Below are 27,555 nucleotides of genomic sequence, written 5' to 3'. Positions count from 1 at the left end.
AGCAATGCTTGCATGAAAACAATTACAGCTGAGTGAGCTTGCTCAAAAGTGCTATATCACTTTACCCTAGTACAATTTACCATATATAAACATACCCAGTCCAGTGTTCCACGTCTTGCTCCACTAACATACACATATCCTACCATCTGCAAATCAAAACAAGAAAGGTTATAATTTAACATTTCAACATATACTTAGGCATACCGATCTACTTTGCTACTTTAATGTGCATAGGCAAACAAAATCTTTATTACAAATTTATCTACGATGTAATAGTTACATAATAGGTATCTTCGAGGATTTAAAACCTGAGATGACGTTAATAATTACTGAGGTGCAAACACTGAGTTAGTATAGAGTGTTCCTATCATAAACACCAAGGGAATTTCAGTGAGCAAAACACTTGAGCTCACGGCAAGCCATGGAGTGTGTATTACAGTGAATGGTTTATAAATTTCAGAGATGTGTGGGAATGGTAGCAAATTTGAATAGCCAGTACCAGCATGGTCATCTAGATCTTATACTATGGTAAAGGCCACAATCTGAATTAATGGTTTCTTTTAAGTATTTTAACCAACTACCATGCATCCACTCAAGTATACAGTAATACCGTATAGCAGAAAATTTTGGCAGGAGAAAAAATTGGCGAATTGGTCATCGACAGAAATTGGTGGATAATATTTTGGCAAATGGACCCAAAGTATATTTCCCACGCAAATTAGATGGCAGCGCAAGCCTGAGGCAAGATTTGATATCTACACTGGGACTAAGTAGCTATAGTGTAAATGTACAGCGTATATTTTAATGCTTCACTGGGCGAAATCGATGTACTGTTATCATGTTTGTTCTGTGAACTGCATAGCTAGTTACTATAGCTAGTTGATCAGCAACATGCTGTCACGTCATTCACAAGACCCTTCACACGACACTACACGTTTTGCTACTTGATAGAATGACTGATGGAGTACACATTTGCCGTTCAATCGAAGGTTTGAGGTTATCACGTTTACTGCACCATTTGGGATGCTGCAATTGATGGAGAAACTCTTCACACTGTAAAAGGGAAGTGGGAAATGCCTATGACACATTTGCAGTCGCTGTGAAATATGATGGATTGATTGTTGGCCATTGTCCACGTACAATTTTTTCTATATGTGCAATTTTCATTCGAGACAGAGGGTCGATTACCTGGCAAGTGAATGGTAGCCGATGCTACTCCCATGATTTGCAGCAAGGGGACCTGGAAATACCGTACATGTTGACTTTCCGAACATCAGACAAAGCTGAATCAGACAAAACAGAAAGAGTAATAAAGAGGGCTTTAAGCAAGGAATATGACATTGAATTCACCTATACCGAAATCCTCTACATGGTTTAGACAGCAGTCAAGCTGCTTCTGCTAAAGGTTGACAAATAAAACCAGAAGTTCAGGAGCTGAAGCTGATGGATGATCAAGTCCAGCCACAAATAATCATTGATGAAACTGATGAAGTAGGTACTGCAGAAAATCAAATGGACACAGAAGACCACCCAATGTCTCCAGCCAAGACGTAAGTTACCTAATAAGGAAGTGGAAGACATTATTATGGGCAATGATTTGTCTAATATCCATGTTAATTTGGTACAGAGTTTGTTAAAGGCACAGTTTCTCCAGTTGAAAGGATTAAAGTCAACCCTTTTGCAATGCAAAGATTTTGAGCAGGTATTCACAGAAGATGAGATCACCAATAAGCTGCAAAAAATTCACTGCAGTGATCGACACCACTGGATTGTAGCAACAACTGTGAAGTGTGAGCAAGGTGAAATGCATGTATACAACTCTCTGTTCAAGACTCTAGATGATGAAACAAAAGCAACCATCTTCCGATTGTTTAGAAGCTCAGCCACTAGTACCCCAAAGATCAAAGTAATAAATTCACCAAAGCAGGAAGGAGAGAAAGATTGTAGGTTGTTTCTGTAGCATCTGCTACATGTATTGCATTTAGTCTGAATCCAAACAAGCAAAGGTTTCAGCAGCGGTCAATGAGGGCACACCTTGTTGAGTGTTTGGAGAACAACAAGCTCATCTCATTTCCTTGCATAAAAAGCTGTAATATAGTGAATTTCATTTAGGTATAATCATGTGCAACATTACAATTAGCTATTTTATTTATTAAAGTGTAAAATGCATGATGTTACAGTAACTAACAATCCTGTTACAATTTAAGCAATCCTGTTGCTATAAAACCATTATGTATGATGTCTGGCTTGCTTTTTAAATAATCATACAAATCACACATCCATTTGGCACCCATATAGGCTTAATTAACAATACTCAAGTGTAGATCTGCTGGCTGGGTCTTGACTTTTGCTGCAATTGGGAACAAACTTGCTTTGCATACCACTCATGAAAGTTCTTGCTCAGAAATTCTTTTGCAGTTTTGTTGACGCTCACATCTAAAGATTTTAAGGGCTGCAAGCGATTAGTACATTTAGGTGGAATAAGAACCACATCTATCTTGTTTGAATCTAAAAGATTTAACAGCTCTTCAGTGCACTGAGCTTTGAAATTATCAAAGATCAGTACTGCGGGCTGTCCAAGGGGAAGTTTCAGCTTCTGTCTTTTTTGACAAAGGTAAGGCAAAATTATATTTTCAACATATTGTCGCATTGTCAATTCATTGCACCAGTGGTTGGTAGTAAAAGTTATATCCCAGTCAGGAGGAAAGTTATGTTTTGGAAAACATTTAGTAGTTTTCCCCTGGTAAACTAGCTGAAATGGAAGAAAATCTTCTGACATAGAACAGGCAAACACTGCAGTGAGCTGACGCTTATCATCTTTACCAGCAACATCAACTCTTTCTGATTCTTCCTCTGCCATCGTCCATGAAGATACTTCTAAACAAACTATTTGTCACTTAATTTAAATTTAATGCCCGGTTGCTATACATTAGGTATGTGTATCTCATAACCAGCCAGTAAACCACAAGAGTGGGAGAAACCTCACAGAGTAATAAAATAAGTTGGCTTCATTCACTTTTTCATTCAACGATAGACTAGCAGTTGTGGTGCTGTACCAGCAATGATTTATTATAGTATAATAGTGATCCTCACTAAAGAACTGGTGATGGCTTCTGACCAATGTACTAAATATCAGTTTAAATCTCCTTTCTATCCTGGTGAGTCATGTGAGGACATATATAATAAAAATTCAGAGAGTCATGACATGTCAGGATACTACTTTGTCACTGATGGTCCTATGAGGATCTATTGTGGAATGACTTACACTGGATCATCTTGTTTGAATATTTACAACAACAACCCTGAAACTGGTGACAAGTCAGGATACTATCGTATTAATGACAGATGGATATATTGCAATATGACAGAAATTACTTCTGGCTTTAGCTCCATATGTGCTGGTGTAGGAGGAGGATGGAGGAGAATCGTTAACATTGATATCAGCGCAGGAGGTGAGTGTCCCAGTGGATGGCGTAAAGAGACCTACTCTGGAGTTAGCTTCTGTCGTGTGGTCAGCGATGGCAGTCCTGAAGAGTATTATTTTTCCTCTACCTTCTTCTCCAGTAATGGAACAAGTTTCCAGAGGGTGTGTGGTAGAGCTAGAGGATATCAGAAGCACACTCTAACCAACCGGCATTGACAATTAATAATTCTTATGGTGATGTTCTATCAATCACATATGGCAGTAGCCCACATCATCATATTTGGATTTACACTGCTGGACGATTTGACAATGGTACATCTGACTGTGACTGCAATTGTCCATGTGCTATTAGTGGTGGAATATCACCCACTCCATCTTTTGTGAGAACTCATTTTTATTGTGAAGCAGAAGCCATTGATCAATTTGACCACTCAGCGTATTACTTTGAAGACCCCTTGTGGGATGGATCTGATTGCTATGGTAGTATTAACTGCTGTGCCAACTCTACCCAGCCATGGTTTTATCGTGATTTGAGTGGGATCACCACTAGTGACATAGAAGCTAGACTATGTACATGGCATATATTTGCTCACAGATCTGTGTTGATTGATCAACTAGAGCTATACATCCAGTAGTCACTACTTCCACATGATCACATTCTGTTGTATACACCATATTATTGTATGTGTGAACCTATTGGCATATGTGTGTACATATCATGTGCAAACTACAAGACACATCACAATGTAACGGATTGCGTAGTACCAAAAACATTCTTTGACACCGATACAATGAATTTTTGGTTTATGAATTGCAGAACATAGTGGTTAATTAATTGGATGTTGTGGGAGAGTAATCACTTCTCTGTATTACAAACATCACTTCAATAGGTGATTTGTAGAAGTACATTAAAGAGGATGAAATAATTGAGCCATGATTTAGCATCACAAAACTATGCTAGTGACTACATAATGTCCTTGATGCTTAAGTACTCCTGTCAACATGGCAAAGCTTAACGTGGCTCCATAGTGTTGTATAAGCTATCATATTAGTAGTGAGGTTTAACTACCTACAAGTATAAGAAAAACAAGTACACAAAATTTTTTGGAATTTTCAACTAGAGTAGGGACCATAGCACATCGATAAAAAGTACTGAAACAAGCTGGAGTAGTGTATGATATTAAATCAAAATAAAACAATAAGAAGTGTTATATCCCTACCAATGGCGGATCCAGGATGGGGCATTTGAGGCAAATTCCCCCCCCCCTCCCCCACTCACCTTGTGGAGGAGCCATACTTCTGATTAAAATACTAAACATTATGCCAGGCCAAGATCAGCTTATAAAACTCACCAAAACATGCACATTTTACTACACTGTAGCATTTATTACGAATTCACCTGAAATTTATTAAGCGAACCAAAGTCAAACTAGCTTTGAAATTGTCACCCAGCACCTTCGTGCGTACTAAGCGCCTCAAAAAATAATTATCATGTTGCTGTTGTTTAAGACATTCAGAGCCTTTTAACATAGTTTTATAAACCCAAGAACCCCAGTACCTGGGGTTTATAAATCTGCTTTTAAACAGCTTTAAAGACTTCACAACCATCTGCAAAGGCCAAAATGGTAAAAATCAACTACTAAGAGGTATATTATTTGCTGCTTCAAAATGCAACAACTAACAAGAGCATCTGGTTCTCCCTAACCACCTACAACTAGCCTCTTTTAGCCCCTCCCCTTGCCAGGTCCTGGATTCGCCCCTGCCTACTATGCTCAAGATACCACAATGGAAATGCACAGTAGGGATATAACACTTATTATTGTTTTAATATCATGCAGTACTCCAGCTTGTTTCAGTACTTTTATCAATGTGCTAAGGTCCCTACTATAGTTGAAAATTATAATTTTTTGGTGTACTTGTTTGTTAACTTCCTTTTAATAATTATTGTGACTGGTAAACCCACTCATACCACATCAAAAGAGAGAAATGGCAACACCCCCCCCCCCCCAGTTATATCAATTATTGTCTGAAAGTAAAGTATCCATTATGCTTCATTGTCAGCTATGTTCAACCTGTTATACAGCAGTATGAATCAAGAACCGTTCGAAAAGCACCTCTGCAATCAAAGTAGCCACTATGAAAAATATGGACGATTTCTGCTACCAAGGGAAGCCATCATGTGCTACCACCAAATTGACACTTTTTGCTGTCAGCAAAGATACACAAAGGAGGACTCTGGTAAGTCCATGAAGAATGCATTGTATGAACTGTGGTATGCCAAAAGGCACCTTTCGAGCTGAAGCAATGTTGAACAGTGAAAAAAAAATCAAGCCCATAGCCTTAGCCATTATCAAGTTACACTTGTCTGAAGACATCAGTCAGTTACTCAATCAGTAGAAAATTCCGTTAAATAATTTAAAAAAAAATTCCGTAGCAACTGGTTGGAATATTTTAGGTCGATCTGAAGGCTTGTTTGAGCTTAGTTTTACCTAACCAATACTGCCTCATTGTCGTCTGGAAAAAGGGAGGCTGGTTTTTGGGTAATGTTTTTTCATGGGCCATGCCTACACCTTTGTGGTCCCTACTATACAGTACTATCGTATTGCATGATTAGAGTAGGGACAATGTAGTATCACAATAAGAAGTACTGAAACAAGCTGGATTGGAGTAGTATGTAATGCCCAGTTGCTGTAAAACAATCAGAAGCAAATATCCCTACTGTGCTGTTGAGATTGAAATGCATAGTAGGGATTTTGCTTCTTATTGTTTTACAGCAACTGGACATTACACAAGTACATGAAAAAATTTGGAATTTTCAACTAGAGTAGGGACCATAGCACATCGATAAAAAGTACTGAAACAAGTTGGAGTAGTCCATGATATTAAATCTCAGTAAAACAATAAGAAGTGTTATATCCCTACTGTGCTCAAGATACCATAACAGAAATGCACAGTAGAGACATAACACTTCTTATTGTTTTACTGTGATTTAATAACATGGACTACTCCAACTTGTTTCAGTACTATTTATCGACCCTACTCTAGTTGAAAATTCCAAATTTTTTCGTGTACTTGTTTGTAAACTTTTTTTGTAAATAATTTTATTATGACTGGTGAACCCACGCATACCGCATCTGAAATGCCCAGCCCCTTATTGTCTGAAAAGTGAACTATCCATTACGCTTCGTTGCCAGCTATGTTCAACCCATTGCAGGGCTGGAGCCCAGAGAGTTGAGTGGTCCAGCCATCCATGGACTGCAATGAAGGTCATAGTCATGCACACTACTCAGTTTTTATTGATCTGATATGATCTGTAAATCAGACACTGTCTACTTTGGTGTGTTACTTAACTGCATGTTCTATAAGTACACACAGCATGCTAAGCGAGAGGGGTCAGGGGGCATGCTCCCCCAGGGAAACTTTTGAAAATAGATACTCTGAAATGGCATCTGGAGGCTATGCAAAGTCTCTTCTTTTTGTTAACATCAATGGTAATTTTGTGCTACATTACCAATTAATTGAGTTTCATATCTGACTATTATAGCTAGTAGTTAATTTTATTTTCATGATGTATACAAAAATTTCTCAATGTGAAAGTTTAGTTTTAGATTGTAACTGCATGCTAATGCATGACATGCATGATCAATTAACTCAATGCAGTGTGCCATGCAAATGACTCACTGGGTATTTTAAGACAGTTAATACAGATGTCATGGCTTAGACTATAAGTACTGAATGCTTTATTAGAGTATCACGATAACTGTTCTATTAGAGTATATTTTGATGACTGCTCTATTAGAGTATCTTGATCTTTTCACTAAATCAAGTAGCTGAAAAGTGATTGGCCAGACCGTGGGCTCTGGCCCTGACCCATTGCACAGCATTTTGAATCAAGAACTGTTTGTAAAGCACCTCTGCAATCCACGCATACCAATAGAAAGAAATTGTGCCGTGTGCCCCAATTATATTAATTATCGTCTGAAAAGTGAAGTATCCACTATGCTTCGCTGTTGGCTATGTTCAACCTGTTACACAGCAGTACGAATCAAGAACTGTTTGAAAAGCACCTCTGATATCAAAATAGTCACTACAGACGATTTCTGTTACGAAGGGAAGCCACCGCATGCTATGGCTAAATCGACACTTTTCACTGTCAGCAAAGGTAGAATGGGACACAAAAGAGGACACTGGTAAGTCCATGAAGAATGCATTATATGTACTGCGGTATGCCAAAAGGCACCTGTCGGGCCGAAGTGATGTCGAACAGTGAAAAAATCAAGCCCGTAGCCTTAGCTGTTATTGGGTTACGCTTATCTGAAGGCATCAGTCAGTCAGTCAGTTACTTAGTCAGTCAGTAGAAAATTACATTGAATAAAAAAAAATTAAAAATCCGTAGCAACTTGTTGAAAGCGTTTCGGGTCGATCTGAAACTTGTTTGGGCTTAGTTTTACCTAACCAATACTGCTTCATCATAGTCTAGGAAAATTGAGGTTGGTTTTCGGGTGATATTATTTCGTGGGCCACGCCTACTCCTTTGTGGTCCCTACTATACAGTACTATCGTACTATATGATACTACCATACTACTCCAATCCAGCTTGTTTCAGTACTTCTTATCGTGATACTACATTGTCCCTACTCTAGCTTAAAATTTCTATTTTTTTCTTATACTTGTTTGTGAACTTTTTCTGCACGTTCATGGTTCATGACCACTAAACACACTGTATAATAATGCAAATTAATCTAACTGGATTTTTGAAAATAGGTCTTTAACACTCATGCATATAGGAGCTGTATGTAGTCCTAAAAATTTTCATCCATTTAGCAATGTTGATGCTAACTATTGGCCAGATTTAAAGTCATTAGTTTCCTTCAATCTGTCTGAAGCTATCTGGCTGTGCGACTCACTACCATGAGTCTTGATGGTTCACCTGTTACACAGCATTACACTAGAACAGTGTACAGGAAGCATCTCTGCAATCAATCCAGTTGCTGCAGAAAGTATGGGTGATATGTGTACTATCCATGCACGGGGAAGCCATATTGCACAACTGCAAATTGACACCTTTGCATTGTCAGCAAAAAGAATGGGACATAAAAGAGGACAAAGGTAAGTCCATGATCCATGATGTATACATTGTACGTACTGTGTTATGCCAAAAAGTACCTGTCAGGACGCCCTATGCCTTCAGGCAAGTGTGAGGCATTCTGGAAGCATTTTGGCCATTTTAAAGACACTTTTGGGATTATTCTACCTAAACAAGGCTTCGAAAGTGCAGTGGCCATTATGCTTCGCTTTCAGCTATGTTCAGCCCGTTACACAGCACTACAGACGAAAAAGAGTAGAAGAATTGCCTCTGCAACAATCCAGTCACCACAAAAATATGACGATTCGCACACCCCCAACTATCAATTACTGCCTTGAAAGTACAGCAGCCATTACGCTTCACTTTCAGCTACGTTCAGCCCGTTACTCAGCATTACAAACGAAGAATAGCATTAGAATTATCTCTGCAATCAGTCCAGTCACCAAGGAAAATACGCTGTTTACAAAAACGTACTGTAGGGAAGCCATGCATCGCGCTACCGCGAATCGACACCTTGGGCTGTCAGCAAAAAGAAATGGGACACAAAGGAGGACAAAGGTAAGTCCATGATGCATGCATTGTACGTACTGTGGTATGCCAAAAGGCACTTCTCGGAATGAAGCGGCGTCGAACAGTGAAAAAATCAAGCCCATAGCCTTAGCCGTTATTGAGTTACCCTTGCCTGAAGGCAGGCAGGCAGGCAGGCAGGCAGGCAGGCAGGCAGGCAGGCAGGCAGGCAGGCAGGCAGGCAGGCAGGCAGGCAGGCAGGCAGGCAGGCAGGCAGGCAGGCAGGCAGGCAGGCAGGCAGGCAGGCAGGCAGGCAGGCAGGCAGGCAGGCAGGCAGGCAGGCAGGCAGGCAGGCAGGCAGGCAGGCAGGCAGGCAGGCAGGCAGACAGGCAGGCAGACAGGCAGGCAGTTAGTCAGTAGAAAATCCCATTGAATAATATATTTTTTTAATTTCGTAACAATTTAATGGAAGTCTTTAGGATAATACTGAAGGCACTTTTGGACTTGGTTATACCTAACCAATACTCAATAATGCCAAGGTGCCAGGATGGAGTTGTGAAGCTGGTTCTTGGGAGAATTGTTTGGCTAGGAAAACCCAAAACTCCATGATCCCTAATATGCAGTACTACCATACTGTATGATAATGCATCCAGTGGTTGCACTCTATGGGTGATTGATTGCCCATGCTGTATGTATGTGTGTGGTGTGTGTGTGTGTGTGTGTGTGTGTGTGTGTGTGTGTATGTGTGTGTGTGTGTGTGTGTGTGTGTGTGTGTGTGTGTGTGTGTGTGTGTGTGTGTGTGTGTGTGTGTGTGTGTGTGGTAGTGTGTGTGTGCGTGTGTGTGTGCGTGTGTGTGTGTGTGTGTGTGTGTGTGTGTGTGTGTGTGTGTGTGTGTGTGTGTGTGTGTGTGTGTGTATGTATGCATGCACGTATGTGTGTGTGTGTGTGTGTGTGTGTGTGTGTGTGTGTGTGTGTACGTGTATGTATGTATGCACGTATGTATGTATGTGTGTGCGTGTGTGTGTGTGTGTGTGTGTGTGTGTGTGTGTGTGTGTGTGTGTGTGTGTGTGTGTGTGTGTGTATGTATGTATGTATGTACGCACATATATGCATGTACACATGTATAATTATTCATATGTATGTCAAACATAATGTATATGCACATTTTTCCTTCAGTGAGCCATTGGAAATGCATTACAAGAAAAGTTTTTTAATTGGATGCTAAGAAATCAGCTTTGCATACATTTAATAGTTATAACACGGTTATGAGGGATATGACAAAAATATACACAGAAGGGTCCACAGGGCCCGAGTGTGTATGTTTTTGTCCTATCCCGAGTAATCATGTTATAACTGTTATATTCTACATCGCAGTAAATGAAACGATTATAGATAGTGAAACAGCATCTGTTGAAGATCGAAATCAGTAGAAATCAATGATGGATCAGACATTTTAGACTCTTCAGCAGTGCCATACCTATCCACTCGCGATTAGTGAAGGAGACAAGAGTTCATCGAAAATCCTTCCCACTGCTCAGGTGAATATTCCTGGTTGATTCTTGTTATTAGAGACTTGTTTACCGTTTAGATAAGGATTTTGTGGAATGTGTGAAGTTGCAGCAATATGTAAGCATAGCCACAAAGCGTGATATATCACTTACGTATATACCACTGTTTGCCGTAGTATATCAGTTATATACTACAGTGCAGAGCTTTTGATCTCAACCACAGGTGTGGTATATATTATAATGTACCACTTTCACAGCTCAGATCAAAGAAGCCGCCTGGACTACATTTCGTATGTAGCCCAGCTAGCTGGGTTACATACGAAATGTAACCTGGGCTACAACTTGGCAGTGATTATATAGACGTTGAGGTCGAAATCAATTGTGGGGATCGATTAATACTCACGTGATTAGAATGCATGATGGATTTTGCTATTAAAACCACTCAGACAGAGCGTTTTGTTATCCTTGCCCTCCTACGAGTTAAAAAACACTGGGCTAAGGTGAGAAAACTAGTACTATAGCTTATTGACCAATCGTTTCAGCACGTTTTTGAACACAGACATGCCCCCATCACGAAGCTACCAATCTGCGCGGAGTAAACACTCTACAAGCAAGCTTACCTATCTAGGCTTTTAGTGAACTCTGTACTTTTTCCATAAATGATTCAATAGCACTGATTAAAACATTAAACTCGCGAAACCAAAATTCTCCATGATATCTCTAGGATATATCCGTTCATCATAACCGAACATAACCAGAACATACTAGCTGCTGACCCATAATCAAAAATTTTGGTATGCATATATAATATATCCAGTGGCTGCACTCATATTTGCTTGGGTGACTGTACAAGATATTAGCCTGATAAGTGTTACATATTAGTTGTAACACAGAGCATTCAGGCTTTGCCTGATATGTATGCTCTCATGCCCGTGTTACAACTATCACATACACAGCACAGAAAAGTACAGTAAACACTAACCTGTGCATAGTACATAAATCCTCTTAAAGAGTTTGGTAGACCAATATTGTAGTACATTGTTAGGATGGATGCAACCACAATGAAGATACCTAAAATTCAAAAAAACAAACATACGTTACTGTGCTAAAACATGGTACCCAGAGTAAGGCACTACCGTTGTTTTCTGCCCTCTAACAGTGAGCCGGCAGGTTGGGAAAATAAAAGCTCATTTCAGTTGCACCCGACTGCTTTATTCAGGTACTTGAGTGCCTTGATCTTTAAAAATTATAGCCTTTTGCTAGTTAGTTATGTACATAAGGAGAATCTCCTGAGTGAAAGGTAGAAACAAAGTATGTCATCAATCATTGTTTTTTTGCTACAATGGCCTTGTTTTCGAGAAGCACACGGAAAACATTATACTTCGTGATTGATGGATTTACCAGTTCATGGTAAACGCATGACTAAGTCCTGTCTTTATAGCTTGTTTCAGTTATGATTGATTAAACAAGTGCCTGTAATTTATTAGCCATATTGTTGCTGTACAAATCAAATTTATTGCTATTTGAACTGTCTAGCGTAGCAGTGTTTTGATGTAGCTGTCAGCAGCATAGTACGAAGATGTCAGCCCATGCTGTGCTATATACTACTGTTATTTACAACTTCATTTTCAAGTATGTTCTACTCAACATACGAAATTCATTCACAACAAAATTTAGCATCATACAGTAGGTAGTACTGTATAGTAGGGCTCGGGCTTACTTGCTATTCAGTATCACCCAAAAAAATCCTTACCATTCCTTCAAGACAGCTTGGTGGTATTTGTTAAGCATAACCAAGCCTAAACATGTCTTCAGAGTGACCAAACCATTCACAAATTCCTATGAAAGTTTTAAAAATTTTCATTCAAATGAATTTTCTACTAACTGACTAACTGATGCCTTCAAACTCGACTACTACAGGCTTGATTTCTTCACCGTTCAACATTGCTTTGGCCCGACATGTGCCTTTTTGCCAACCACCATGCATCATGGATTTACCTTTGTCCTCCTTTGTATCCCATTTCTTTCTCCACTGTCTTGAAGATGTTAATTTGTTTGTAGCTTGATATGTTGCCCCACTGAGGATACACAGCTAGTGAACCTCATCAATAGGGCCATCGCTGGGGCCAAAAAAATTTGGCCTCAATAACAAGGTGACCTTATTACTGAGGTCGTAAAATACAAGTAAACTGTGTTTGGGATCTACTAGAGGTAGCCATTATAATGAGGTGGTCTTATTAAAGAGGTGGCCACTAAGTGAGGTTTCAATGTACATAATTCCTGTACTATACATGCCAACCAACTTCACTACAATGCAAAGCACACTAATATACATTTTGATAGTGTAAAGTTCTATTTACTATCTTCTTACATTTGATAATACATATAAAACACGAATGGTTCATAATATGGGCTTAAGATATTGACTAAAAACTTTATGCTAAATGCAAAGTTTCTTCTAAATACACTAACTCACGTACATATTAGTGCAAATAGCAAAGCATCAACTCCATCGCATGTAACACATTGCAGCAAATTAAAAGCCAAGCCTTGTGTTTCATTATTTCTAGATTTCCGAGGACATCGTCCACATAAGAAACCTGTACAAAAATATATGGAATATATACAACTAGTTACTGTCAAGATACTTACCAGTTCTTCCTTCACTACACTGGTGAGAATAATCATCATATTTCATCAAGCACCCTGGTAGGCCGTCTTGACTGTCACAACGTTGATAAAATGATGGGATTCTTCCCATTATCATGTCACCATCTTTACTGAACTCTCCATATTTTTCAGACTATTGAACAGTTAATAAAATCAGCAGTTTTCTGATTATGCGTTCTTACTTGAATGTAGAAGTACATTGAGGTATTATCCCCTCTAAGAATTTTCCTGTTGATTCCTTGTCTAAACATACACTTTCCTCTAGTTCTGTTGTACTCATACACAGGACGACAACATTTCAGAGTGATCATAACAGTCCTTTCACTGACCTACAAATGCAACACAGACAAGTTATTCAACAATAAACACTTATTTCCATTGCCTACCATATTTCCAACAGATGAATCAATAAGCTGTAAAGTGAATTCCCCTTTTTCAACAGATTCACTATTCTTCAGACAGTGGTTAAAACTATAATTTCTTGATGAATTACGAACAACCAATGTTGTTCTCTGATAATTTTCAGCACTGCTATTCACAATAGCAAAGCTTCTATCAGTTCCACTATCAGTCAAGTCAATTTCTGTAACATCTACCTCAGTAAAATGTGCATTAGCTGGATAAGTGTATATTCCAATCTTTGGATTGTTATTTTGATCCAGAACATCAAGAACAAGATCAAACTGTTCTCCCGGGAAAACATGCATCGGTTTAAGGCTCTGAAAACAACAATAAAAGTTAATATACTTCCATGAACTCAAAAAATACTACACATGGCTTCAATAAATAATACACATGAAAGTTATACACAAGGCTTCAGTTATTAGATATGCATTAAAATGAACAATTGGGTACCAGTCATTACAGTATTCATATATGTACTACAACAGTCCTAAAGTGGGAATCCAAGTGATGAACAGTAAGATGTATGATATACAATTATTAATTTAAGGGTTCCAACAATAAAAAAGCAGTGAAACAAGATTTTATGAATGATGATAGCTATTACAGCATAGCTACATGGAAAATCCCTACATTGGTGAATACATGTCAACGTATAGATTTTTCCATTATAGCTATGCTGTAATAGCCACCATCATTCATACATCTTGTTTTACTGCTACTTCATTTTTAATTAATTAATTTAACCCCCCCCCCCCTCACTGCCAAATTTGAAGAGGTTCAAATCTACAAGTTCTAAACTGCTATAACTTACAACCTATGCGATATAATCCTATAAAAATATATATCAAATTACTTGCTAAGGAATTTGATTATGGAGCCTTTGATTGCACAATGGCAATCACAAGGCCATTATATAACAGTATAGTGCAAACAGCAGTAAACCACATGAAAAATCTCATGCTTTACTGAAACACAATTATCACAAATAATTGACAGATCCAAAAATGAAATTGCTTTTTGGTGTTTGATGTTTGATCATGTTAGTACCACTTCTGGGAGAAACGGCTATGTATCTACAGTTGATAAAATTTAATTTGCTTATATCTTGGGTAGCTCAAGGTTAGCTCAAGGTTTTCTCTATAAATTACTACCACACAATATAGCTTATAAGGTGCACATGGTAAGGGTACATAAAGTGGCATCTAAATAGAGTTGACAAAATATACCCACCCATGTTTCAATTGCTGCTTCCAAAATGTTTAAGCTAGTGCGCACACTTTATTAAAATTTTTTTAAAAACCAAAATTATCTGGGCTATGCATTTTTGATGTAGTATGCACTGGTTCACCAGTCATAATTACATTGCGAAGAAAGTGAACAAACAAGTAGAAGGTAAATTACAAATTTTAAGTTTATAGGTTAGCTCTATAAATCACTACCACACAATAGCTTATGTTTCATTGGAAAGGTACAGAAGGTGTCCAAATGCACATGACATCCAAGTATTGATGTTTTTAGACAGTGGCTATCGAACAGCCACACAATAATAACCAAATCCTTTCATATTTTATAAATGGAGGTTATAGTCATAGGTCTTCATAATACTGCATGTACTAAATGATTAAGTCTCATCATAGATATAATAGTGCTTACCGGGATTGGAAACGGAAGTGCGTGCACATGGGATACGTGTTTCGGTTAGTTTTGGTACATCTTACTACAAAGCAGAGCAGTTTCACTGGATAAAGTAGGCACTACTTATTAGTTATGGCCATGAGACATGCGCTCAGTGTACAAATTAGTTTAAATACTCACAGGTGAAAAAGATACAAGCCCATAATTCATCAAGTCCGACCTGCACTTTCAACTGACAGTTACAAAAACAAAATTTACAATCAGCATAACTGTTTTACCTCAGTATATTGCAGTCTAGTGACTCCGTTAGTGTGTAATACAACCTTGTAGCGAAGTAGTTGAAGTGAAATTCGTACAGAAAGTGAGTTATCTGTACCAATGCAGTAAGGCGAAACACGGATAACATCAAAGGCTGTGATGTAACATTGGGGATTTTGTACACAAATGATAACGTAGAATACTTCCATTTCCAATCCCGGTGAGCGTTATTGTATCTATGGTCTCATTGCTCTTTTAGAAGATATTGTACCCAAAATTTTAAGGTGGCTGAATGCCACCCAATATGACCGGATTTGGGTCTTCCACACACATCCAATTCTATGAACTTGGAAGACGATAACTTAGTGATAAAGAAACATATGTGACCGGATCTGCGAAAACCCGACACAATAGCGCAAGCCTAAATTTCCAGTATAAAGCATTGAAAACAATGGGTGAAACATTTGCATATTATTGAAAAAATTTGTAAATTTTTTGAATGCCTCTTTCGTAGTGAAGGAAGGGACTAACAATAAAAACCTGGATATCATCTTATTCGCCTACTCAAGAGGAGTTGGAAAAGCTTTTTTTCGTTGCAGTAGACCCAAGGATATGCACGTTATGAGCGTTTGTTTATATCACGTCGAAGCGATCGTCCGCGATCAATTTTTCTTCACGAATTTCACCTTTGTATGTAGTGAAGAAAGATGATAGAAGGACAAACTTACCCAGTAAATAATTCTCCTATCCATGGCAAACACGATGGTGAAAATTTCAGCCCAGTATGTCAATCTGTGCGTAAGGTGCAACCGTTTTAGCAAGCGCCTGTAATTTATTTTCCCTATACTTGTTGTACAAATCGATTTTTCTGTTGTTGCTTCTTTGTAGGGCTGTAACTCCGAAAGTTATTGGCTTATGGAGCTGAAACTTTGCTAGAAGGTGTACTTGGCTAAGCAGATTATAAATATGTAATAAACAGGAATTCGAAAAATGCACTATTGTGTTGGATTTTCGCAGATCCGGTCACATAATATTATGCTGAAATTTTCTCCATCTGCTCAGCTATCTTGGTACTCACTACTGACTACAGTTCAAATCAATAGCCTTTTCCAATCTGAAGTTATGAGTCATCAAAGGATGTGTGTGGAAGACCCCTTTTCGCAAATCCGATCTAATTTAAATGGTAACTTTGTCAACTTTAAAATTATTGTTGACGTTAACATCATTACATCCACTTTTTCTTCATCACCATTTTTGATTGCACCCCCTTTTAACCCTGACTGTTTTAAAGACTGCACCTTTTTTCACAGTGGCTGGATGATATATGTGACTGGCTGAGCAAAAACCGGCCGTTTTTGCACATTCCCCGAATTCCATTTTATTGCATCTCTGTAATCTATAGTAACAAAAGAGTGGACAGCCAAAGTTTCAGCCTTTTATGATGAATGTAACGCTTGACAGTTGGAACAGTGATAAACTCGATTTGTACAGCAACGATACGGGGAAAAAATTACAGGCGCCTAGATAATTAATCATAACTCACGATTGAAACAAGCTACAAAGATGGGACTTGGCTCAATCTGTGCACCATGAACTGGCAAATCCATTATGGTATAGTGCTTTCCCAGTACTCCTCCATGTTGACAAAGAAGAAGGCCATTCCAACTAAGAAATGACAACAGCGAACGTTGTTTTTACCACATCGTAAATAAACACCCATACCTCATGTATCCTTTGCTATGCAAACACGAAACAAAGATTTTCTTATCTTACTCTCCATAAACAGGCGAATCCAGCGGTGTATAGGTTTTATTGATTTGAGCTTAATTTCAGTGCGTATGAATGCAATTAAAGCATGCGTAACATGTTTCATGTAGCACGCATATTTTTACCCAATGTATTTCAATACGGTTTTATGGTAAAATAAAATTTTGCAAAAACAGCCGGTTTTTGCTCAGCGGGTCACATATTATGCATCAACTCCTATGACAATACCATTCCCAATATAAAAGTCCCTATTCACTGATACCAGTGAAAAGTTGTAATTGCAATTTCAATGGTCAGAATATGTATTACTGTATGGTGTTGTTGCTTAGCAATGGTTACTAGGGTGTAGTTGCTATGGTATCTGCAATGATTATCACGTTAGAAACAGTATCCATGGCTAACTAGGAGCAGTTGCTATAGACTATTTTGACTTGAATCTCAATTCCAGCCATAGTAACCATATCCTAGCAACCATTGCTTGGCAACCAAAGACTGAGTATGGTATTAACATGAAACAGCATGGACAGCAGTGAAAGTGGGATAAATTCCGCTCTTGTTGCAATGAAAATGGAAATTTCACTCAGCTTCACCTCATGAAATTTTATCCATTTCCAATAATCAATACAACATTTCTTTCACTGGTACCCATGTTATTACTAGTACATATACCATAAGAATCCACAGTTAAATCTTACACCCATCATCATATATGTACCTTTCCTATGAATAAGTTGGATGGAGCCGTGGCAAAGTTTCTGCATAAAGAAAACCATTTCATTAGAATAATTTCAGAAACATATGCACATATTCTACACATAATACACACACTGTACATCCATACACACAAGCCTATACCAAATACACATGCACGCACGTACTGTACACATGCATGCACACATAGAGTAAACTACACATCACACAGAGTGCACCATACATGCACGCACACGCACACGCACACACACACACACACACACACACACACACACACACACACACACACACACTCCATGCATGCACGCACACATGCACGATTACCTGTCTTGGTAATGTACTATTAGCTGTTTCATATTGAAACAAGTTGGGCAAGCTAAAAAATGAGTTGTTGTAAGTACTACTGGCTGAATTACTTTCCTTGTTATAGCAAGGAATAGATGTGCATCTACTAATGTCTTCAGCATACACACTGTCTCCTTGGAGTGCTGCTGTGTTACCTCCAAATGATATATTAGCCTGGATCGATAAGATATTATCAGTAACAATAAGGTAACCTAAATACCTTCCACTGTGATGGACATTGTTCACCATCATTGCCGACATTATATTGCAAGAAGCAGTTATAGTTTAGTATAAGAGCTAGATCATCTTCAACTCGAACATTATCAACAGCAAGTGCTCCACCGAGATATGCTGCATTATTGTTAATAAATGTCATATTTGCATTTGGAAACAGTTGTACCTGTAAGCAAAGTACTTACATATATTGAAACATTGACTGCATACATGTAACATGTGCAAGAGACTTCAGACACACATACAGAGTTGGATAACACCAAATGAAATTGTTTACAAAGTTTCTTCTACAATACTGACAGGATTTATTGCAAATGTCCTTAAAATTGTACACAGCTACAAGGTGCATGTATATAGGTAGCAATCTAACATGACATGGTGCGTATGCAGAATATTTCTTTAGCACACATACTACTCACTATTTTCTTGCACACAATCCATGTATTTCCATCGTATAATATAAAACACTGACTATACCATAAAGTATGTATTTGTAAAATGACCAACAACTTCACAAAATGTTGATATTATAAATAGCTGGCTGGCCAGCAATGACAATACATGAATTAAATCTTTTTGAATGAAAAATCAATCAGTTCACAAAATCATGCCCAGAAAGTAAGGCATGGTATATGCTAGCTACGAACAGCACAGATTTACATGAAAGACTAACCAGAGAAAGTCCTACTATTCTCATGGCACCTCCAAATACTTCACCAGTGTTGTTGATAAAAGTCAGTTGGCCACATACATCAATTTTGACACTGTCTGTATTGATACATCCTCCAACATTAGACCTAAACACATTGGTCCCCAAAAAACTTAATGGTAAATGAACTGTTGATACTACCCCATTTAATCCAAACCGATATGAACTAGCTCTAAAATCTCCTGCATTCACATTACCATCAAAGTTGCTAAAAAGCATACACGATTTATACATGCATGTAAAGCTATACTAAACTAACCAATTTAAAATCTTTACAGGTCTATTGGCGATGTCTATACGCACATCTGATGCAAACCCAAAAGCTGATCCTGCCAAGGCAGCATAATTTTCAGAAAAATTGCACCTATGATGTTTTAAAAAAGTAACAAAGTACAGTATAACTATAACATGCTTACCAACTAACTAAAACCTCATTCGAATTTAAACCATTGCTGACACTTGAGAATGATTCTCGAACAGCATATCCAAAACCACTCGCACCAATTCCTAAATTCTTCTCAAAAGTAGACCCTTTAATATGCAGTCTATTGAACTCAGAGATGCCATATAGTGCCATTAATAATGATCCACCAACACCACCTGTCTGTGATATTAACTGTGAAGGAACACTCCTCACATTTTTAACAAAGTCATTGAATCTTTTAACACTGTAGTTTGCATTGACATCAGCAATATATGTATCTAAATCATCTGTAGTTTGATTGCTTAAGAGATAGCCAATAGCTCTAGTTTGATTGCTTAAGAGATAGCCAATAGCTCTGTTACTGATAAATGTACAATTAGTAATCTCCACAGGATTGTGACTTGAATCCAAAATGTACACTACTATAGCACCGCCTTGATGTAGGGCAGTATTGTTATAAAACTGACAATTGGAAATCTTCACTGAAACATTTGTAACATTTCTCATGCGAAGGAAAATACCTCCACCATTACCAAATGGAATATAGTGATAACTTCTAGTGTCATTCCTCTCGTATAAACGTTTGTAAGCGATATTGTTTTTAAAAGTACAGTTTTGTATTGTAACACTAGAGTTTGAAATATTCTGCAGAGAAATGCCTACACCAGCACCTCCAAATTTGTATAATACATTTTGTATCAAAAAAGATAGGTTGTCTTTCTGCAATCCAACATTGCTGCTAAAAGTACAGTTAAAGATGGTAAAGTTTTTTACAGATTCAATTCCTAACCCATTGTTCTGATTGTGGTGGAAATTTGAATTAACAATATTTACATTTTGTGAGACTTGAAAGTAAAGTCCAGATGTCTTGGGACCACATTTGGTAAACACTAGACCACAAATCTGAATGTTGTTAGCATAAAAAAATCCCAATCCATTAAATCCACCATGACTAGCATAATGTGGACATCTAATAGTTACATTATCAGTATATGATGGATGTTTTTGAATGCTAATATTTGAGAAATAGTAGAAATCAAGTTGTGTTTCGCTGGAAGAATTATACAATCCTGGAGATATACAAATGACAAAAGAATTGTTTCCATGAGGTTCTAACAGTTTAATCACTTGTTCTGATATGGGAACATCTGTGGAGTTTATAGTGGCATTGCAGGTACCAGGACAAGTTGCAGTGGTAGTCAATGCTTCCACCAGCAAGACAGAACATATGATCACAAGCAATGTTAACATCTCCTCTAGCCTAAAGCATGTAAAGCACATGGTAGTTTGTTGTAAGTTGGCACACAATTACCAGTGTCAAGAAGTACATACACATGAGTTTCACACATATGTAGTTCAGAGCCCTGTTCTCTAAGCAAGGCAATTTTTACATTGTGGTTTCCCACAGGGTAGGTCTTGCACACACCAAATTTGGGTGAAATCACCATAGAAGATAGGGTTGGCAATTAACCTCTATAGTTTCTCCTCCAACTCTGGGTGATCAATCCTACCCATGTCTACATCAAAACCGTAGGGTAATAATATGGTGATTCCCCATGCTGTTTCTGTAGCACGCATTTTAATTTTTCACAGAATTTTTAATAAAAATGTGCAGCAGCATCAACAATGCTGTTTAGCAGGCTTCAATGTTTCCATGAATAGTACGTTAAGTGGTGGTAATCATACTATCAAAAACAGATGCATGGTCTTGGAGATATGGATGCTGCGAGTTTCTAAATCATAGCGTGAGAGAGAGCATCAGCTTGCGTTGGCACATAAACACTGTAAAGCTCCACTTAATACAGTCCAAAAAGGTGTCTGGGAGTTAGTAAACCAACCTTGGACTTCGTTACATGAGTTTCAGTGGGTCGATTTTTCATTGCAGACCCATCAAGCACCATTTTAGCAAAAATTGAAGAACAGCAAATCACTTTTTAAGTAAGCGTATTTTGTTGAGCATGTCACCCAATAACCTAAAAAAGTACTGGACAACATTCTAGGTGTTCCTGCCCATTTTTATGAATATGAGCCGAAATCCGAAATTTACGACACGGCTATATCCCAAACGGAAGGTAGTTGGTCTCTACCGCACCCACCATTTAAAACTAGACCATTGGTAGGCTCCATCCCCTAAGTAACAAGTTAATCCAAAGAGGGTTGATTTCTTCATTGCCAACCCTATAGAAGATACTGTATGCATGTTCAACCACAAAAATATCTCCCTATTTTTGCACACCTTACAAAAACCATTATTAAATGTATGTGCTTACATTAGTGCTAAGCAAAAACCCCAACTATTTTGTACTTTTCTTGGAATTCTTAGAGGGAATACAGTATAGCAGGTTATTTTTGAAGCAGAAAGTTTAGCAGAAACTATAATTCTTAATTTTGAAGGTTGAAAGAGTACATATTTAGAAGTTCAGGTGGATTTCCAAAAAACGGGAATACGTGCCACAAATTACAAAGATATGTGCATGTATAAGATCCCATGGTGCATGCTTGCCAAACTAACTTACTGATGGAGTAATCCCCCCTCTCCCTGTGCACTGGAGAGAAGACACTGGAGTAGGACTTCACTTTAATTAGCCATGTATCTACACTGGAATAGTAGTAGACAGCATCAATTCCCAACAATGGCCATTCTGTCATCAGCCGTTTACTGGCTATTGATACTGTTTAACCACTACAGTCACTAAAATATAGCACGAGGGTGTGGTCGAGAGACAAATATAGCATGAGAAGCCGAGTGCTATAGTTGGCTTGAGACCACACCCAAGTGCTATGTTTTCCGTAGTGTCATTAATACTAAGCAAATACATGTTTACACCAAAACATTGGATCACGTGAAAGCAGGTTACTTCAACTTGTGGGAACCAAACTAATCCTACAAGTTTGTTCTACAACTACAGATAGATTATATGACAACTTACTGATAGTCTAATCACCGAAAACTTGAAGTGATTTGGGTACTCAAGAAAATCACTCCGAGCAAGACAACCAGGAAGTACAATAAACAATTAAAGCACCACCTATGCTTGTGAGTATGAAACATATAGCACTTTAGGGGTGTCTCAAGGCAAATACAGCACTAGGCTTTGCCTCATGCTGTATTGGCCTCTCAGCATGCTCCCTTGTGCTGTATTTTCCGTATACATGGCGGTGCTTTAACTACAACTAAAGAACCTCATGGCATATTAGAAACCTCCTTGAGTTAGTTAGAAACCTGCTGAGTAATGTATTTAGCAAAATGTTCTTAAGACCTAGTTATAAAACTTGTTTTTGATTGTGGGTTTCAAATATATAATGTGGTTAAAATTAAACACTGAGCCATGTTCTAAGTTGGATAGGAACCACACACTTGGATCTTCATAATAGGGCTGAAACTTTTAGTATTCGAGTACTCTCTAGAGTTAATAATCGAGTACTCACGAATACTAGCTACTTGTAGTTATACCCATTTGACATGTTTAATACTGACCTGTAGTAGTTTACAGTTTTTTCAAGTAACAACACACTGTATTAAAGTACTGATGTTAGTGTCTCTGACAAAAAAATTAAGCCAATCAAACTCTACAGCCTACTTTGTGTCGTTCCCTGGTGACAAATACATCATGTGAGCTGGATCACGTGATCTCAACGAGTACTCAAGTACCAAAATCCCTAACGAGTACTCACCGAGTATTAGTATTCCTAAATTTTAGAGACCCGGCTTTTCCTTGGTTTCTAAAACCATGAAGAATCTTGGGCTGGGTTCCTAAACTACATGTATACTTAGAAATGGTATAATAGTTACATTTTACCACAACGTAAACAAGCACGCTTATCTCATGTTTGCTTAATGGTACAGAAATGAAACATAATATTCTTACTCACCATGAACAGCAAATATGATAGTATGTAAGTTAGTCTTGTTTCACTGTTTACTGAAGCAATTATTATCTAATCCAAAACAGCCAAGCTGTAAAAAAAAGTGTGTGGCCCTCAAAAAGGCTATGGTGAAAAAAGATGTGAAATCCAAGGTGGCGGCCAAGAAATGGCTGTGATGGTAGGTTAATGGTAAAAAGTTTAATAACGACAATTCAGGTGAATTTTGGTGCCGCTTGGTCAATTGGCACAAAATTCACCTGAATTGTCGTTATTAAAATTTTTACCATTAACCTACCATCACAGCCATTTCTTGGCCGCCACCTTGGATTTCACATCTTTTTTCACCATAGCCTTTTTGAGGGCCGCACACTTTTTTTTACAGCTTGGCTGTTTTGGATTAGATTTCACTTCTTTTTGTATTTGTATACCCCAAAGCCGGCCTATGGTCTGCTTTGGGACTTTTTTAACCTATCTTTTTTTTCTTTACCACAGGAAGAAGAAAAGATGAAGCAGATGTACCTTAAATATTTCTGATTTTATCAGTAAATGTACAAATTATATATATATATATATATATATAATACATATATTTATTACAGAACTGTCCATGGTGGTTTCTTTGTAACTGAACACTCTTCAAGGTAACTTCTTCTAGCTGATCTCTCTACAGGGTGATTTGTTTGTAGCTGAATTATCAACAAGGTAACTTCTTCTAGCGTAACTCATTGGTTATCGACCACTACCTATTATCGACCAGTCAGTATACGAATAAATACGCAATTATACGGGAAGGTTATCTAGAGACCAACTTTGAGACCTTTGTTGCTGTCTGGTCTGGCGTAATCCAATGCCTAAACGGAAGCGAACATCTACCGCTAAGAAAGGATGGAAGACAAGAAATAAAATATCGGAAGTACAGCATCTTGGCACTGTTAAACGCCGCAAACTGTGGGACCCTGAATCTATGACTAGAGCAATGAATGCGGTTATTTCAAAGGAGATGGGGGTGAATAAAGCTGCAGAACAATTTGACGTGCCACAAACTACACTAAAGGACAGAATTTCTGGACGAGTGAAGCATGGAGCGAAGCCTGGTCCACCAGGCTTCCTAACACCAGAGGAAGACCAAGAATTGATTTCCTAGTAGAGTGCTGCAAAATGGGGAATGGAAAAACAAAGAGGGAAGTAATAGACTGTGTGAAGAGGTTGATGGAGAAGAAAAGAGCAAAAGAGGGTTTGCAAATGATAAAATTTAATGGAGAAGGATGGTGGTATAAAGTTATGAAAAGACATTCCGAATTGTCCCTACGAACCTCAGATCCACTATCACATTGCAGGTTCAATGCAGTAAGCCAGTCAGCGCTAGACCACTATTTTGTATTGCTAAGGAATACCTTGGAGGTGAATGGCTTGATGGATAAACCCAGTTACATTTATAATATGGATGAGTCGGGCATGCCACTTGACCATCAGCAGCTGAAACGTGTTGCACTTAAAGGGATCAAAAAAGTTCATGGACCATCTTCGGGGAACAAGGCACAAATAACAATCTTAGCCTGTGCTAATGCTGTAGGCACTATGATACCACCAATGGTGATTTTTAAGGGGGAACGCTTGAACTATGAATGGAGTAGAGGTGAGGTACCAGATACAAAATACGCAATGTCACCCCAAGGGTGGACAGACCACGAGATGTTTTTTGAGTGGCTAAGTAAACAGTTCACAAAAAGTATTCCACCTTCTTGACCTGTGTTGTTACTTTTAGATGGCCATTCCTCCCATTTTACTTTGGAGGCTATAAAGTTTGCAGCTGAAAATGAAATTATTCTTTTTTGCTTGCCACCCCATACCACTCATGTCGCTCAGCCTCTTGATGTGAGCTTTTTTGGCCCTTTAAAAAAGCATTGGTCTAGAGTTTGTCATGAGTACATGGCCGACAACCCTGGTAAAGTGGTCACCAGATTTCAGTTCTCATCACTTTTCAACAAGGCTTGGTTTTTGTCTATACAACCACATACAATTGTATCCGGATTTCGAAAGGTGGGTGTTTATCCATTCAATTCCACTGCCATCAAGCCATATGATAATTCTTCAATATCTAATAAGATACCAGAAGCAACACCAGTAATGATGCCAGCAGTGACACAGCCCAATGAACGTTCAAGTGTTTCACAAGATGGGTTTAGTGAACACAATCTAGAAGAAAGTGGTCCGGGACTATCACCTGTTTCATATAGTGAGGAGCAAATTGAATTGTTTCAAAGAAGGTATGATAATGGCTACAACATTTATGACGATCAAATGTATGTGTCATGGCTACAGCAACAACATCCAGATGACCTTCCAGAGAATTTTTCATCGAGCACCACCATAGAGACACAGGTAAATGGGGAGCAAGTTGAACCATTGAACTGTAATACTAGTACCGAAGATGACAGTACTGTAGACAAGGAAAATGTAGTGCCATCACCAGAACAGCCTATGGACAGTACAGTAGACAAGGAAAATGTAGTGCCATCACCAGAACAGCCTATGGACAGTACAGTAGACAAGGAAAATGCAGTGCCATCACCAGAACAGCCTATGGACAGTACAGTAGACAAGGAAAATGCAGTGCCATCACCAGAACAGCCTATGGACAGTACAGTAGACAAGGAAAATGTAGAGCCATCACCAGAACAGCCTACGTACAGTCTTTCAGCTAGTCTAGCAAATACGAGAGTGTTTGTATCAGAGCTTCGGGAAATTTTGGGTGAAAGAAGAGTAGTATCGAAAGCATCCACCAAATCTAAATCAACTGCTAGAGTGCTCACAAGTGCTGAGTCTTTAACACTTCTAATTGAAAAGGAAAAGAAGAAAAAGGAAGAAGAGGAACAGAAAGCAAAGAGAAAAGAGGAGCGAGATAGAAAACGACAAGAGAAAGAAGAAGAAAAGAAAAGTTGAATCGAGAAGAAAGAAGGATGAAGAGAGAGCAAAGCAAAGAGGACAGAAACACAAGAGGTCTGCAAACAAGACACAGAAGGCACCAGTGGTAGCTGAGCTATCTTCTGACTCAGAAGTAGAAAACGAAAATCAATATGGTTTACAAGACAAAGAAATTTCTAGTAATGAATGTGCCGTATGCTTTGGGTTATACCAGGATGATTTGTCAAGTGCTGGGAAGCTGATGAGGGAGTTGGTTGAGTGTACTAATGAACGGTGCAAGAAGTGGATGCACAGCCAGTGCTTACAAGTTAACAATGACTTGTATATATGTGGAATCTGTAAACATAAATTTAGCTAATTTGTGTGTACATAACTCTTGAACTATAGGTTCAAATGGATTCATTTTTTAGGTGTAGACCCTTCTCGTAATAGTGGTTAGACTGTTTGCATAGTTGTATTGCTTCATGAAATTCATAGCGATCTATTACCAGTTTCTTGGAAAAAGTCAATAATAGCTAATTGGAATATACACGTAAGTCGATAATAGATAGAGACGGTCGATAATAGATGAACGTACGCCCTTAGCTATAATCACCACTGTATTTGCGTAGTTTTAATTGTGGGAATGATATTTAGCAGATGTATTAGGCGTTACTTTATCTAGTTGTGTTGAAATTTTCACTGTTCTACGACGTTGTATGGCTGATTTATGACGCGAGAAACGTTAACTGGTCGATAACCGCTGAGTTACACTAGCTGTTCTCTCTACAGGGTGATTTATTTGTAGCTGAATTCTGTACAGGTGATTTTTTTTTGCTGCTGAGCTCTTTACAGAATGGTTTCTTTGTAGTTGAACTCTCTACAAGGTAACTTCTTCTAACTGATCTCTCTACAGGGAGATTTGTTTGTAGCTGAACTCTCTACAGGTGATTTGTTTGCAGCTGAACTATCTAGATGATGGTTTCTTTGTAGCTGAACTCTCTACAAGATAACTTCTTTTAACTGATCTTTCTACAGGGCAATTTGTTTGTGGCAGAATTTTCTACACGGTGATTTCTTTGCAGCTTAACTCTCTACATG

General features: G+C 38.3%; 3 protein-coding genes across 4 annotated transcripts in view; 2 read left to right on the top strand and 1 right to left on the bottom strand.

The window, feature by feature from the left end:
• The window catches only part of LOC136249544 (uncharacterized), a 40,917-nt gene that overhangs the window by 8,461 nt on the left and 4,901 nt on the right, over window positions 1-27,555 (bottom strand). Inside the window, exons 1-7 of one of the 2 annotated variants that reach the window (XM_066041584.1) lie at window positions 17,976-18,101; window positions 13,582-13,914; window positions 13,378-13,524; window positions 13,178-13,328; window positions 13,006-13,125; window positions 11,508-11,596; window positions 96-146 (exon numbers count right to left, since the gene is read on the bottom strand). In XM_066041584.1, coding sequence (XP_065897656.1) covers window positions 96-146; window positions 11,508-11,596; window positions 13,006-13,125; window positions 13,178-13,328; window positions 13,378-13,524; window positions 13,582-13,914; window positions 17,976-18,095 — 1,011 coding nt within the window. In that variant the 5' untranslated portion in view covers window positions 18,096-18,101. Of the gene's footprint in view, window positions 1-95; window positions 147-11,507; window positions 11,597-13,005; window positions 13,126-13,177; window positions 13,329-13,377; window positions 13,525-13,581; window positions 13,915-17,975; window positions 18,491-18,536; window positions 18,717-19,223; window positions 19,468-19,518; window positions 19,624-19,675; window positions 20,945-27,555 lie in introns of those variants that run through there. The other variant, XR_010698254.1, reaches the window with a different exon arrangement.
• Window positions 24,709-25,296, top strand: LOC136248356 (uncharacterized). Its single transcript, XM_066040144.1, has one exon. It carries the CDS (start codon window positions 24,709-24,711, stop codon window positions 25,294-25,296), a length of 588 nt encoding a protein of 195 aa, XP_065896216.1.
• Window positions 25,480-26,493, top strand: LOC136248355 (ras guanine nucleotide exchange factor glfB-like). Its single transcript, XM_066040143.1, has one exon. It carries the CDS (start codon window positions 25,480-25,482, stop codon window positions 26,491-26,493), a length of 1,014 nt encoding a protein of 337 aa, XP_065896215.1.

This window comes from Dysidea avara, chromosome 3 (assembly GCF_963678975.1).
Source record: "Dysidea avara chromosome 3, odDysAvar1.4, whole genome shotgun sequence".
Taxonomy (NCBI): Eukaryota; Metazoa; Porifera; class Demospongiae; order Dictyoceratida; family Dysideidae; genus Dysidea; species Dysidea avara.
Note: the sequence above shows the minus strand (reverse complement) of the source record. Positions and strands in the feature narration are given on the sequence as shown.